Source organism: Tachysurus vachellii, chromosome 7, assembly GCF_030014155.1.
Source record: "Tachysurus vachellii isolate PV-2020 chromosome 7, HZAU_Pvac_v1, whole genome shotgun sequence".
Taxonomy (NCBI): Eukaryota; Metazoa; Chordata; class Actinopteri; order Siluriformes; family Bagridae; genus Tachysurus; species Tachysurus vachellii.
In genome coordinates this window covers 27,849,899-27,864,500 of record NC_083466.1, presented here as the reverse complement: position 1 = coordinate 27,864,500, position 14,602 = coordinate 27,849,899, and the positions used below count along the sequence as shown (strand labels likewise).

The window sequence follows — 14,602 nt, the reverse complement described above, 5'->3', positions numbered from 1 at the left end:
ACTTGGTCACATACAGAATGTTTACCTGCTCTGACTTTTAATAAAATCCTCCTTCATAGAAATCCTCAACCATGTCCTGAGTCCTATATATGTGTATCATACACATACTTTATAACCTAATTATACACATGATTAAATAAATACTGCATTAATCTGATGTTACATTCACACATTTAAAGTCTACACTTCAACACAACAGTTAATTTTCCTCACCAGTGATCCATAGTGGCTGTAGATTGCTGTACTGTGTGTGAAAGGCTGGTTCTCCTCTCTCTCCTCTGCACATATAAACTCCTGTGTGTTTAAGAGCAGCAGGACTGAGAGTGTATTTGCCTCCAGATCCTCTGCTGCTGTCTGAGAGGAGCTCCACATACACGATATAGCCACGATTATTATTTATTCCAGTTAATCCGTCTCTGTAGGGAACAACTGTGTACCAGCTGAATGTCCAGTCTGTAGAGGAGTCTGTAACCTCACAGCTTAGAGTCACTGAGTCTCCTTCAGTCAGCCAGCTCTGTGGAGATACACTCAGTACTGCCTGTGGTCTCTCTGTTACACAGGAAATACATGATAATTTTTAACCTAGACTGAAATTAACTGAAGATAATCTCTTACATTGTACTGTATATTGTGTATAATTTTTCAAGTTTTAGTAATAAAACAACGTGTCTAACACTGTTATAGAGTTACTGTTTCCACCATGAAGTACAGATTATTTTAATCAGAATGTGCCAATGATTATAATTTAATTTATTAATGAATGTCACACTGAACATTTCATCCATTTATAGTTACATTTATTGTTGTGGAAAGTCTGACAAACTAGTTAGTTCCTGTTCTTGTCACATTAGGGGGCTGGAGGCAGATACAAGTGTAGAAGTTCATTTATTTAGATAGAAAAAAGAAATTATAAAACTGTGACACAGAAATAAAGCAAAAACAAACACTAGATCAGGACATCTGCAGACTAAACACACAGCAGTAACAACAGTTACAAGACAAATACATGGTGAAACAAAGGGGTTTAAATACACTGACAAATCAAGGGTGAAAGTGAAAACAGGTGAGAATAATCCAGATACATTAGAACAACAACCAATGACAGGACAGGGGCGGAGACAAGACATGAATCAGAACAAAAACCCACATGACAACGTAAACAAAAACACAACAGAAACAGGTCAATATATATGTGCTGGGTTGCCCTCAGACGTGTCCCAAATATCTTTAACAGTTCTCACTTACAGACGTTTTCTCACCAAGATTTAATTTAATCTATATTTTAATAAATAAATATAAAAAACACAGAACCACAAAATATAAACTTTTATTTCCTGAAGACTTTCACATGTTAGTGTTATAGTGTGTGTGTGTGTGTGTGTGTGTGTGTGTGTGTGTGTGTGTTAAACAAAATGTTTTTGGATCTCACCAGTCAGAAATGAAAAATAATTTTAAACATATGTATTTCAAGATTATTCTGAATAGTCTGGAATAACAAGGAATTACAAAATAATTAAGCAATAATGTTTACGCCTTCTAACAAACCTGTGAAGTAAAAAGTCATGACATACCTCTCACTGTAATCTTGACAGGATCACTGAGCTCTGTGTAGTAGTAGTTGTAGTTGTATATCCCGTATGCTCGACACTTGTACTCTGTTTCTCCTGCATTATCGACTGTCACTTTAAGTGTGTTCACTTGTTCACTGTTCAGATTCTGTAACAGCTGATTATTTTTGTACCAGTAAAACTCCCATCCAGTCTCCTGCTGCAGCTCACAGCTCAGAGTGACGGTGTCTCCAGTGTAGACGGAGCTCTGAGGATTCACTCTCACAGTCGGTTTGGGTTTTACTGTTGGTGTGAAATGATGAAGGTGTCAGAGCTGCTTTACACTTTACAACATAAGCAGTAGATTCACTGTGTCTAACAGATGCTTTGTGTCTAAAACTAACATTTATATTTAACATTTAATACAAGATGTTACAGTTGTATGTTTTCTTACACGGCTGATATTCAGTATATTTTCTATGTAACAAAATTCATGATCTGTTGAAGTGTAGAAACTCTGTATTTACTGATTTTAGACTGTTATTTTATGGATCCTGCACAAATCATCATCACCATCTGAAAATATCTGTATTTATTTTTAAAAATGAGCAAAAACACGACTCTGGCTTTTTATTAAATATTAAAACGTTTCAAATCCATGTCAATTTATATACTTGATTTTATATGAAATTGTATTATATTATAATCAGTCTGACTTAAGTATTAATGATCTTAATATGATATTTATTGATATGAGTCCGTCTGGAAAAATCCATTTCATATTCCTTAAACTGTATTGTGTAAAACAGCTAAACATGATGAATAATGAGGTTGTGACCAAAATTAAGTTTTTCAACTAAACAAAAGCATCTAAAAACAAGTATTAATCTTTTAGATAGCAGCAGTAGACAAACCTGTCAGTGACCAGAAACCGGAAACTTGTTAGTTCTAAATTAAATGACATTCATCCATATTCCTGCTCCTTATTCCTCCACTGCTGCGGTTCTGAAAGTTCTGAACAGATATTTCAGCATCACAATGTTGTGGAAAGCATAGCAGTGGGGCGGAGCCACGGGAGCCCGCCAAAACTGCGTTGACCAATCAGAACAGCCGCTTAAGGTCTTTACTCCCTTTCAGAGGCAGAGAGAAGCACATGTAGTGCAGAGCAACAAAGATGAGGAAGGATATAAAAACTATCACTTTATCAAACACAGGCTTAAAATCAGGTTTAGACTTCTCTAGCTAAGTCTGCTTTTTTAAGGATTTTATACAAATTTTGTCACGTTCCACGTTCCACTAAAAGATGGAGGAGTGTTCACACATTTTATAGAGATGACAGCAGACAAGTTATAAAATATTTAATTGACAAAATACAAAAGATATTAATAACCAAAAATATATCTAACAGAACAGAAGTGAATCAGTGATTATTTCTGCAGCTGTGTTATTGTGAACATCAGTTAAGTGAAGAAAAGATAACGAGGCTCATATTTAAATATTATGAGGGATTTCTACCTCATGTGATGAGACGATGATGATCATCAAAATCTCTCAGAATTAAAGAATTCACAGATAAATAAGAAATAAAAACATACACAGACTCACCTGATACAGTCAGCTCTGAGAGTCTCTCCCATGTCCTCTGCAGCTGTAGGTTCCACCGTCAGAGTCTTCAACAGACCAGATTATGAACTCCTCCATTGTGTTGTCTATGAGGAATCTCCATATTCCCTCTGATATTGTGGTATCATATTTATTCCAGCTGTAATTCCACTGAGAGTTTCCTCCTCCCTGTATGTCACATCTGAGAGTAACAATCTCTCCAATGAACACATGTGTATCAGGCTTTACGGACACCACAGCTTTAGGACTCCCTATAAAACATTATGTTGTTAATAAACCTTACATACAATCATTTTAAAGTATTTAAGCAGCATAAAACTATTTAAGTGTAAAACAATATATTGAAATCTGATGTTGCAGCAATCATTTCATTAGATCTTTAAAAATTACAACTTAACAAATTATACACAACCTTCTCAGCACCAAAACAAATCAAATAAGGAGACAATATAAAGATAAACTATATATAAAACACCTTGAGCCTGGACCACTGGTATGAGTGAAATCAGCACTAAAAGAGAAACAGATCATAACATAAATATGGAGAATATTCAGTCTATTAATGAACACAGTACATGTAAGACATAAAGATTGAAGGGTTAGATACTGATTAGAAACACACGATTAAATCATATTAAGGAAATCAAAACTACCATCTGTAGGAAACACATTATAACTCCTCCAATTAATAAACAAAAACTACATTAATTCATATGAATGTCTATTCTGCAATCAAAAGGTGTTTGTTTCACTTTATTGCACAAAGCAGATATTATTATTGAAGTTTGATAATCTTATATCTGACATTATTATTATTATTATTGCTGTTACCTCAGATTTAAGGTGTATTAACACTTTATTTTGCAAAAAATTAGCTAGTAGATTAAGAGTCAAGTCACTAGTCAAGTCAAGTGTTATAGCCTCAAACCAAAGAATTGAGAGGCTATTTAATTATTAATGTCTCCCTGACTTACTAAAATCTACAGTGGTGTGAAAAAGTGTTGGCCCCCTTTCCTGAATTTGATTTTATTTTGCATGTTTATCACACTTTAATGTTTCAGATCATCAAACAAATTTAAATATTAGTCAAAGATAACAAGTAAACACACCATGCAGTTTTTAAATGAAGGTTTTTATTAATAAGGGAAAACAAAATCCAAACCTAAATGGCGCTGTGTGAAAAAGTGTTTGCCCCCTAAACCCAACAACTGGTTGGGCCAAATGTAGCAGCAAGAATTGCAATCAAGATTTTGCGATAACTTGCAATGAGTCTATTACAGCGCTGTGGAGGAATTTTGGTCCACTCATCTTTGCAGAATTGTTGTAATTCAGCCACATGGGAGAGTTTTCGTGTATGAACCACCTTTATAAAGGTCATGCCACAGCATCTCAATAGGATTCAAGCCCTGACGTTGACTAGGCCACTCCAAAGTCTTCATTTTGTTTTTCTTCAGCCATTCAGAGTTGGACTTCTTGGTGTGTTTTGGATCATTGTCCTGCTGCAGAATCCAAGTTCGCTTCAGCTTGAGGTCACGAACAGATGGCTGCACATTGTCCTTCAGGATTTTTTGGTAGACAGCAGAATTCATGGTTCCATTTATCACAGCAAGTATTCTAGGTCCTGAAGCAGCAAAACAGGCCCAGACCATCACACTACCACCACTATATTTTACTGTTGGTATGATGTTCTTTTTCTGAAATGCAGTGTTATTTTTACACCATGTTTTAACAGGTAGGCAAACACTTTTTCACACAGGGCCATGTGGGTTTGGATTTTGTTTTCCCTTAATAATAAAAACCTTCATTTTTTGTTGTTTACTTGTTATCTTTGACAAATATTTAAATTTGTTTGACGATGTGAAACATAAAAGTATGAGAAATGTGCAAAAAAAAAAAAAAAAATCAGGAAGGGGCAAACACTTTTTCACATCACTGTATACTCATGAGATGCAGTTACTGAGTTCCTAAATGAATAGGTTTGGCCTACATACATGTTATGGTCATTTGATTTATATACATTATTTCCATGTCAGAGGAATGATACTTATATTGTCTGTCTCTTTCATTGTTTCACAGTTACACTCTGCTTAACTGCCTGTGTGTCCTTAGTTGCCAACCCAGATACCCCCCTAAGGTCTGAGGACCAAGGACCAAAATCTCAAAGGGTTGTTTTCAACTACTTTTGTTAAAGTGGATGGGGAATGGTTAAACTCCAATTATATTTATACGTTTTTTTTGTACTATTACTGTTCTGTCCCTCCAACTGTTAAAGGGACAGTACAGTTATAGTACAAAAAACATATTTCAGTCAGGACCACTTGAGTCAAAATGAAGACAATTCTTTGACATTTTTACATTTTTTATTTGCAAGCTTATAAAATTTACATTTGGCGGTATGGCTCTGTTCTGAATTCCCCATCCTTTTCATGAGCTCCATGAAAGCTAGTCAGGGAACAGCAGCAAGACAAAATCCCCCCAAACAGACTATACCAGGCAATCCTCCCTGGCTCTTCCTGCTAACTGAAGAGCCAGCAGAGGATTAAAGCGAGCATTTCACTAGCCAATCTTATTAGTACAATACCAACAGAGCAGAGGACATAATTATCAGGCACGGAAAGCAGTTCCTTTGCCATTTACTAGCAACCACTGACCATTAAAAAAGCAAAATATTATAGGCAAAGGAATGAGTAGGCAACCAAGAAAAATCCACTCCTGCGAAAATCTCGGATAAGTCCAGTTATTAAATAATTGAAGAAGCAGTGGTTAGAATGCTTCTCAGTGCCTTTCCCAGCTTTGGAACTTTTTTTTTAAAGAACAGAAACACAATACAAGCAGAGCCAGTAGCCATCGATTATCTATCCACCAGGTCACTATCCTTCGCTGGACACTGCTGCAGAGCATCAACAAGGAGGAGAGAAGCTTTTCATTTCATTGCTGGCTAGCATTTAACCATTGTCAAGTTAAGAAGTTAGACCATTTGTCAGTAAATATTTCCTGTATAACGTATCATAACAGCCTAGCGAGTCCTAGCATAACATTACATAACGCCTAGCAAGGCATGGCATAACACATCATAACAGCCTAGAGAGTCCTAGCACAACGCATCACAACAGCCTAGCGAGGCATAGCACGACGCATCACAACAGCCCAGCAAGGCATAACCCAACATAACCCAACCCAACACAGCCCAGCAAGGCATCGCATAACGTAACACAAAACAGCCCAGCAGGGCACAGCACAAAGCAACATAACTCCTAGCAAGGCACCGCATAACATATCACTACAGCCCAGCGAGGCACAGCACAATGCATCACAACAGCCAACGAGCCATAAACACAGCACAACGCAGCACAACACGGCCCAGCAAGGCACAGCACAACATAACGTAACACAACATAGCCCAGCAAGGCATAGCACAACGTAACCCAACACAGCTCAGCGAGGCACAGCACAACGCAACCCAACACAGCCCAGCGAGGCACAGCACAACGCAACCCAGCCCAGCAGGGCACAGCACAACGTAACACAAACACAGCCCAGCGAGGCATAGCATAATGTAACATAACGTCTAGCAAGGCATGGCATAATGTACCATTACAGCCTAGGGAGGCATAGCATAACGTAACAAACGCCTATTGAGACACAGTATAACGTATCATAACAGCCTAGGGAGGCATAGCACAACGCAACATACAGTAATGCCCAGCAAGGCACGGCCTAACGTATCACAACAGCCTAGCGAGGCACAGCACAACGTAACGCCTAGCAGGCATGGCCTAACGTATTATAACAGCCTAGCGAGGCATAGCACAACATATCACAACAGCCTAGCGAGGCACAACATAGCGTAACGTTACCTAACACGTCCTAGCAAGGCACAGCCCAACACAACGCAACACAACATAGCCCACCGAGGCATATCATAACTCATCATAACAGCCTAGCGAGGCATAACATAGCATATGGTAACCTAACATAGCCTAGCAAGGCACAGCCCAACGTATCACAACAGCCTAGCGAGGCACAACATACAATAGCGTAACCTAACACGGCCTAGCAAGGCGCAGCACAACGCAATGCAACACAACATACTGTAGCCCAGCAAGGCACTGCATAACGCACCATAACAGCCTAGCAAGTTCTAGCATAATGCAACATAACGCCTAGCGAGGCATAGCATAACGTATCATAACAGCCAATGAGGCCTAACATAGCGTAACATAACATGGCCTAGCAAGGAAGGCATAACATAACGTAACATAGCCTAGCAGGGCATAGCATAACATAACCAAACATAGCCTAGCGAGGCATAGCATAACGTAATGTAACATAGCCTAGCGAGGCATAGCATAACGTAACATAACACCTAGCAAGGCATGGCATAACGTATCATAACAGACTAGCGAGGCATAACATAGCGCAACGTAACCTAACCTGGCCTAGCAAGGCATAGCATAACGTAACATAGCCTAGCAAGGCAAGCCTAACCTAGCATAACACAACATACCTACTGTAGCATAACATAACATAGCATACCATAACGAGCTGGCATAGCAAGGCATATCGAGGCATAGCATTACCTAGCATGAGGTAATCTAGCCTACCAAGCAAGCATGGCATGACCCATCGTGACGAGCAATGCAAAAGCATAGCATAACCTTATCTTATAACATAGCGTAACATACAATATAGCCTAACATATCATAACATTCATAGCATAGCGAAGCATAGCCTAACGTAGCATAGCATAACAGACTGTACAACACGCCAGCCCTAAGGTCGCTTCAGGCTCAACAAACGCACCATTATACACGAATATGCGTGCCGTATCGATTTACTGTAAGTTCAAAGTGTCTTCAAACTTCCCTTTTGGCTAGAGTACAGTATACTAATAGTAATCACGACCTCTTATAGTTCCATATCGGGAACACAAAAGGAGATAGCTTGCGGTTTAAACTCCAAGTTAAACTCCTAGTTTAAATCGCAGTTGCAGCAATGCAGAGGAAACAGCAAAGCAGACAGACTGAAAAATACATTTAAATAGGGCGCCCTGTTTGAAAGGGACCAATAGTGCGCTTAGGAATCAGATCAGCTTATGGGCGGGGTTAGAAAATTTGACATCAGCTGATGTTTGACATCAGCCAAGTTTGACTATGTGGCCTGCCTGAACTGACGCTGAACGCTATATAAATATTCAGAAATAGTAATAGTGTACAGTGTTGCAGTAAGTGTTAGTGTTCCTAATAAATTGGGTGTATTAAGAAATCTTATTACTCTGTGACTCTGTGTGGAGACTCATGGTTTCAAATGGTGATCGTTTAGCATTAAAAGCGCATAATTATGTCAGTAGAGTTAAATGTAGCCACATTATCAACAGTTAAAAAGGTAGTTATTGCTTTCACACCTCCATCTTCACACCCCCTCTGCTGTTTCACAGCTGAATGTGCACCACAACATTAAAATTAGTAAATAAACCACATCCATGACCTGCTCTCTGTCCTCAGGCCTCTAACATGGTCACTGCTCTGTATGTAGTAATAAAAATGTACATGTAGGTTAAAAGGCATTTTCTCAGCAAGTCTAGTTAATGCTAATATAGAGGTAGCCGAGTTGAAGATGTTGAGGTTCTCTTTGGGAGTGACAATATTGGCCAGGATTAGGAACGAGTACATCAGGGGGACAGCCCATGTTGGACGTTTGGGGGACAAAGTTAGGGAGGCCAGATTAAGATGGTTTGGACATGTTCAGAGGAGGGAGAGTGAGTATATTGGTAGGAGAATGTTGGACATGGAGCTGCCAGGCAGGAGGCAAAGAGGAAGGCCAAAGAGGAGGTATATGGATGTAATTAATGAGGATATGAAGCTAGTGGGTGCAAGTGTTGAGGATGCAGAAGATAGGGATAGAGATGGAGAGAGATGATTCGCTGTGGTGACCCCTGAAGGGAAAAGCCGAAAGTAGAAGAAGAAGAAGATGGATATGTTAAAACCTTTCTGATTACAGTAAACACAGACTCATTTACACTCAGATCATTTAAACCACTTGGTTTAAGCTGAGAACAGAGTCTGCATGATGTGCAAATCAGGTTCAGTATCTGGACGTCTGACTACGATCCCTCTTGTAAGTAGGTATGCAGGTCATTACTGTAACGTATAAATAAGAGAGGTTTTTATTTTGGAGGTTCTGGCTATGTATATGACAGGTGCATTTGACATGTGAACAGTCATTTCAGTTCAAAATATGTGTCAGTTGTGGTGTGGTTGCCTGTCACAGCATAATGTTCATAGTGCTGTTTATTTTGTACAGTCCAAATATTTGGACAAATATCACTTTCATGCCAATAAAGCCATTTTAAATTGATCTGGAAAATAAAATGCTATGCTATGACAGGAAACCAAGCAACTACCTCCAAAAAATCACAAGAAAATGTTATCATCATAACTATAACAAACTTTCACTGCAGTACTGCAGATTTGTTCAAGTGTTGTTGCAGTTCCTAGTTCTACAACATTGTGGATGCATTTATGCATGTGTTACTCAGACTCCTAATTAATTACCTGTGATATTTTATACTGAATCATGATTAAGTACAGTAACAGTATAATATTCCCATTAATCGTAACAGTGTAGTGTTCCTAATAAAGTGGCTAGTAAGGGTATGGTCAGGGGTTTTATCTCTCTGAACACCCTATAAATATTATTTATTCCATTCCCTCAGTTATTTTCACACCTCCTCCCCTTTTTTCACACCTGTATTTGGACCACAACATGAAAATAGAAAATAAACCACATCCGTGTCCTGCTCTCTGCTCTGAGGCCTCTAACACGGTCACTGCTCTGTGTGTACAGGACTAATGAGAAGTGTTTGTTTCTGCACAATTATTGTTCTTATTTTTTACACAGATTCACAAATTATCATTAATGATTTTTTATGTTATGTATTACTTTGGTATCAATGTGTATTATAGTGAAAATGATGTACAGAGATGTTTCTCTTACAGACTAGAAAAGTAACACAAGTGGAAATATAGGTTATAAGGCATTTTCTCTGAATTTCTAGTTAATGCTAATAAGCTTTCTGTATACAGGAAACATGACAAGAAGATGACCATCAGAAGAGACCATCATCACCAACAGATTCTGACACTACAGACTCGTTTACACTCATTAGATGATTTAAACCCTGTGTTTTAAACTTGCTCTACTTGTACTCTTACCTGTTGAACTATCATAGTTACTGAGAGTATTTACACATCAAACTAAACCCTTCTCATAACAGATATGGAGACACTGATCCACCTGAACAGTCATGATGAAGTACACACAATGTCCTAATCACACAATAAGCTCATCACTCAGGACATTCAGACTGCAGATGAACAACTTTATACCCCATCACTCACTCTAATGAAGACACAAAGAGAACATTTACTCACAGAGCATCACAGGCAGTGGACTGAGCTCCATCCTGTCCCTCTAATGACTGACTGACTGACAGAGCAGAGGTGTGTGTTAAAGCTTGACCACATCCTGTGTTCTCACAGTGTGTGTGTGTGTTTGTGTGTGTGTGTGTGAGAGAGAGACCACAACTGACTATAACCTTTTTTGTATGTCTGGATAGGAGTTTTTTTGGATGTCTGGTGTATATGACAGGTGCAGGACTTATACATATGAACCGTCAGTTCTGTTAGAAAGTTGTCAGTGTTCGTTGTGTAAATTTTTCAACAAATTGTTGCTTTGGCAAATCTTCTTTTATAAGCTGAATTGAAAAACAAACAAACAAATAAAAACAACAGTTACACAGGTAATAATATCCTCCTATGCAAATCTAATCATAACCATTGAGTTTGTCTAAATGGTGCTGCTGTATCTAGCTGACAAAAAATATTGTGTTTGCGCATGCGCAACTCAGATCAGGCAGCGGGTCTTTTGTAATATCCATGTTATGTAAGGGGGCGGGGTAATTCCCTGTCAGCTCATAATGCTAACTAGATGTTTAAATTTAGTTCTTTGTGCATCTATTAGCTTCCACTCTTGCAGGTGCAGTAATGAAATGGGGCAAAGCCACAATGGAGGAGATGATCAAACAACATGCTTCAGAGCTCCTTAATCATGCAGCAGTGAGAAAGGGAGGGATTGGGGTTTATTTGTTATTTATTATCCACTGCAGTGTGAGTTCATTTTCACTTTTGTTTTCAGCAATTTTGGGCACACACAAGTGTTACATGGTAGCGATGGTGAAGTATAGCTTTCTTGAACCAGAGAAGCTTTCAGCACAATTCAGAAAAAGGATTATTACTCAAAGCTTTTCAAATCAGAGCTCGACAAGGACCTCTGCTGGTGAAAGTGAGAGAAAGCACTGTGTCACAAAATGTTTCAATTTTGGAAGCAATAATGAATGGATAAATTTGACAATTAAGCATATATTAATAAATTAATGAGTCAATGTTTTAAATACATGACAACAATATGTTCCATTGCTTCCTTACAGTAACTGAAAACAAAAATGTTAGATATTTTAATAAACATTTTGTATTGTGCATGTGGACATTTTTACTGTTTGTTACAAAAATAAAACCCACACACACACACACGTCCACACATGCACATATTTACACAATTATAATAAATCTGTGGCCTACAGACTAATGCACTGTATATGGGCAAGGCTTATGGAGGCTTTGTGCGTAATTATGGTTGTGTTCAAAACAAGAAGTGTTATTTTGAATGACTAGTGCTTGGGAACTGGGACCAGTGCAGTGCTTTGAAACAGTGGGAGTATGTATGTAAATGACAGTGACACTGCTTAAAGAAATGCAGACACAGTGGAAGCTCAGGGGAAAATTTGATTGTAGTGATTGATGGTGATTATGGGTAACTTATTTGGTTTGATTTTTTATTTATAAACAAGTTTTTGTACACACTTCTGAAGCTGAGCCTATTTCTCTTCTTGCTGACCACTTCACCAGCCTTAGAAAATATCCATTCAGATGGCACAGAAGAGGCAGGGGTGCACATATAGCTCAGGGCCAGCATGTATAAATTTGGGTAAATGTACCTGTGCTGTGACCAAAAATGAAGGCGATTATCAGAGAGGTACTTGTGCACAGCAGTCTATCAAACAAACTTACTAACCGGATATTATGCTACCATTAATGATGCATATAGGAATAATAAATATGTTAGAGTATGTTTCTCTTTGTATAAATTTTCTATATTTGCTAAACCTGTTTCAAAATAATAGTTCCGTTTGTTTACACATGCGCACAATGAACTCTTGCACATTTTCGGCATACAACACAGTATTATAATCTAAAATAAAATAATAAGCAATATGACATAATATAAATTATATGATTAATGAGAACATATAACTCAACACCCCCACTTGTTCTCATGATCTTAAGTCATGTACAATGTCATCACAAATATTTACTTCCCAAACAGAAAACCTTTGAACTTCAGAATTGTAACTTTTGATACAGATTTTGTCAAAATGTCTGCTACCATGTCTTCTGTTGGACAGTACTCAATATTTATTCTTCCCTCACTTACAGCCTCACGGATAAAGGGATATTTTACATCAATGTGCTTAGATCTAGATCTATTCACTGGATTTCTACTCAGTGCAATGGCCCCCTGATTATCACCATACATCGTGGTGCAAGTGTAAACACTACTGTCCATGCCATTTAGCAGTTGAGTTAGGTACATGCTTTCCTGAGTAGTGTTTGCTAGACCAATGTATTCAGCTTCGCAGGTTGACAGTGCCACTGTTGCCTGTTTCTTGGACTTCCATGAAATAGCAGGTCCTTGTTCTGTCAAGCTGAAACAGTATCCTGAAATACTATGCCTATCTTCTACAGAAGATGCCCAGTCTGAATCACTGAATGCTATTAGACAAAGTCTTGTCTGTTTTCTTGAAACACAGCTCGTAGTCAACCGTACCTTTTAGGTATCTCAGGACATGTTTAGCAGCTACTAAGTCATGTGTTTTAGGCTTTGCAAGGGTTTGTGACAGTTTACTGACTATCCAGCTAATGTCTGGTCTGGTACAGGTCATTGCATAAATCAAGCTTCCAAAAAGTTCACAGTATTCTTTGGGGTTTTCAATCTCATTGTTGTTTTCTTCCTCATTCCTATTACACTCCACTTTTAACTCACTTGGGGTAGCTTTTGGTTTACAGTTTGACATTCCAAACCTTTCAAGCATTTTGAGAATGTACCTTTTCTGATTCATTTTAATCTCTCCATCTTTTTGTTCAGTTTCTCAACAGTTTCTTTAAAACTGTTGAGCTGATCCTCACTGCTTGCTGCAATTATTAAATCATCTACCCACATGATCACTATGATTGTCTCATTTTCAATCTGCTTTCTATACACACAGTAATCAGACTGATTTCTCTCAAAGTTGTTTTGTTCCAAATTATCATTTAAAAGTTTGTACCAGTTTCTTCCAGACTGTTTTAGACCATACAGAGATTTCTTCAACTTGCATACTAACTTGTCTCCTGTATTAGATGTCTCTTCAAAACCCTCTGGTTGTTCTAAGTACAGTATATGTCTTCCTCTATTGGAGCATGTAGATACGCTGTTTTTACGTCCATCTGATGAACAAAGAAGTTGTTCTGAGCAGCTATCTGCATTAATACCCATACCGAGGAGAGATTTGCTGTCGGAGCAAATGTTTCATGGTAGTCTGTCTTCAGTTTGATTGTATCCCTTTGCAACGTACCTAGCCTTGAAGATTTTTCCTGTTTCTGCAATCTCTTTAAGGGCATATACACATTTTCCCCCTATTGTCTTTCTGCTCTCGGGTAGAGTTGTCAATTCAAATGTTTCATTTTCTTTAAGTGAGTCCATCTCTTCCTTCATAGCATGTTCCCATCCGGGAGCCTCAGGTGACATAAGGGCCTCTCTGTAGGTTTGGGGGACTCCACACACTGCCCTGCAGCAATAATCAATACTCACATTGGTTACATCATCTTTGGAGTATGTCAGGTAATCTTGTAGATACTTTTGTGTAGATACAAAAGTGTTTGCAATCAGTAATTGGGTAACTGTGAACATGAAGTTGTTTGTAGGCCACACTGAACTCTGGAGTTGTAGACATGACAAATGTGTGTAACACAACAAGAGCAATTAGTAAATTTATTTTACTTAATCTATAAGTTGAACATAGTACAATCTGGACAGATGAAAAAAATAACAAAAAAAAAATTATGGAATGTAAAAAAGGTATTTATTATTATTATTTTTTTTTTTTACAAATACATTATCAAATAAGCAAAAAAAGTGCAGAGCATTTGTGTTATTATCTGAATGCATGATATGCAACATAATTTTAAAGCCATGTTGTGATATAAATTGCATCATTAATTCAATACCTAATTTTCTTTCAAATAAATGCTTTGTATGTTTATACCCAGCAGGAT

At 37.9% G+C, this 14,602-nt stretch overlaps 2 protein-coding genes across 3 annotated transcripts in view; one reads left to right on the top strand and one right to left on the bottom strand.

The window, feature by feature from the left end:
* LOC132849065 (carcinoembryonic antigen-related cell adhesion molecule 5-like) overlaps positions 1–14,602 on the top strand; it is a 272,443-nt gene that overhangs the window by 120,056 nt on the left and 137,785 nt on the right. The gene's annotated exons all lie outside the window — the stretch shown is intronic.
* The window catches only part of LOC132849059 (Fc receptor-like protein 5), a 62,819-nt gene that overhangs the window by 29,043 nt on the left and 19,174 nt on the right, over positions 1–14,602 (bottom strand). Inside the window, exon 4 of the mRNA XM_060875240.1 lies at positions 1,572–1,850. Coding sequence (XP_060731223.1) covers positions 1,572–1,850 — 279 coding nt within the window. The remainder of the gene's footprint in view (positions 1–1,571; positions 1,851–14,602) is intronic.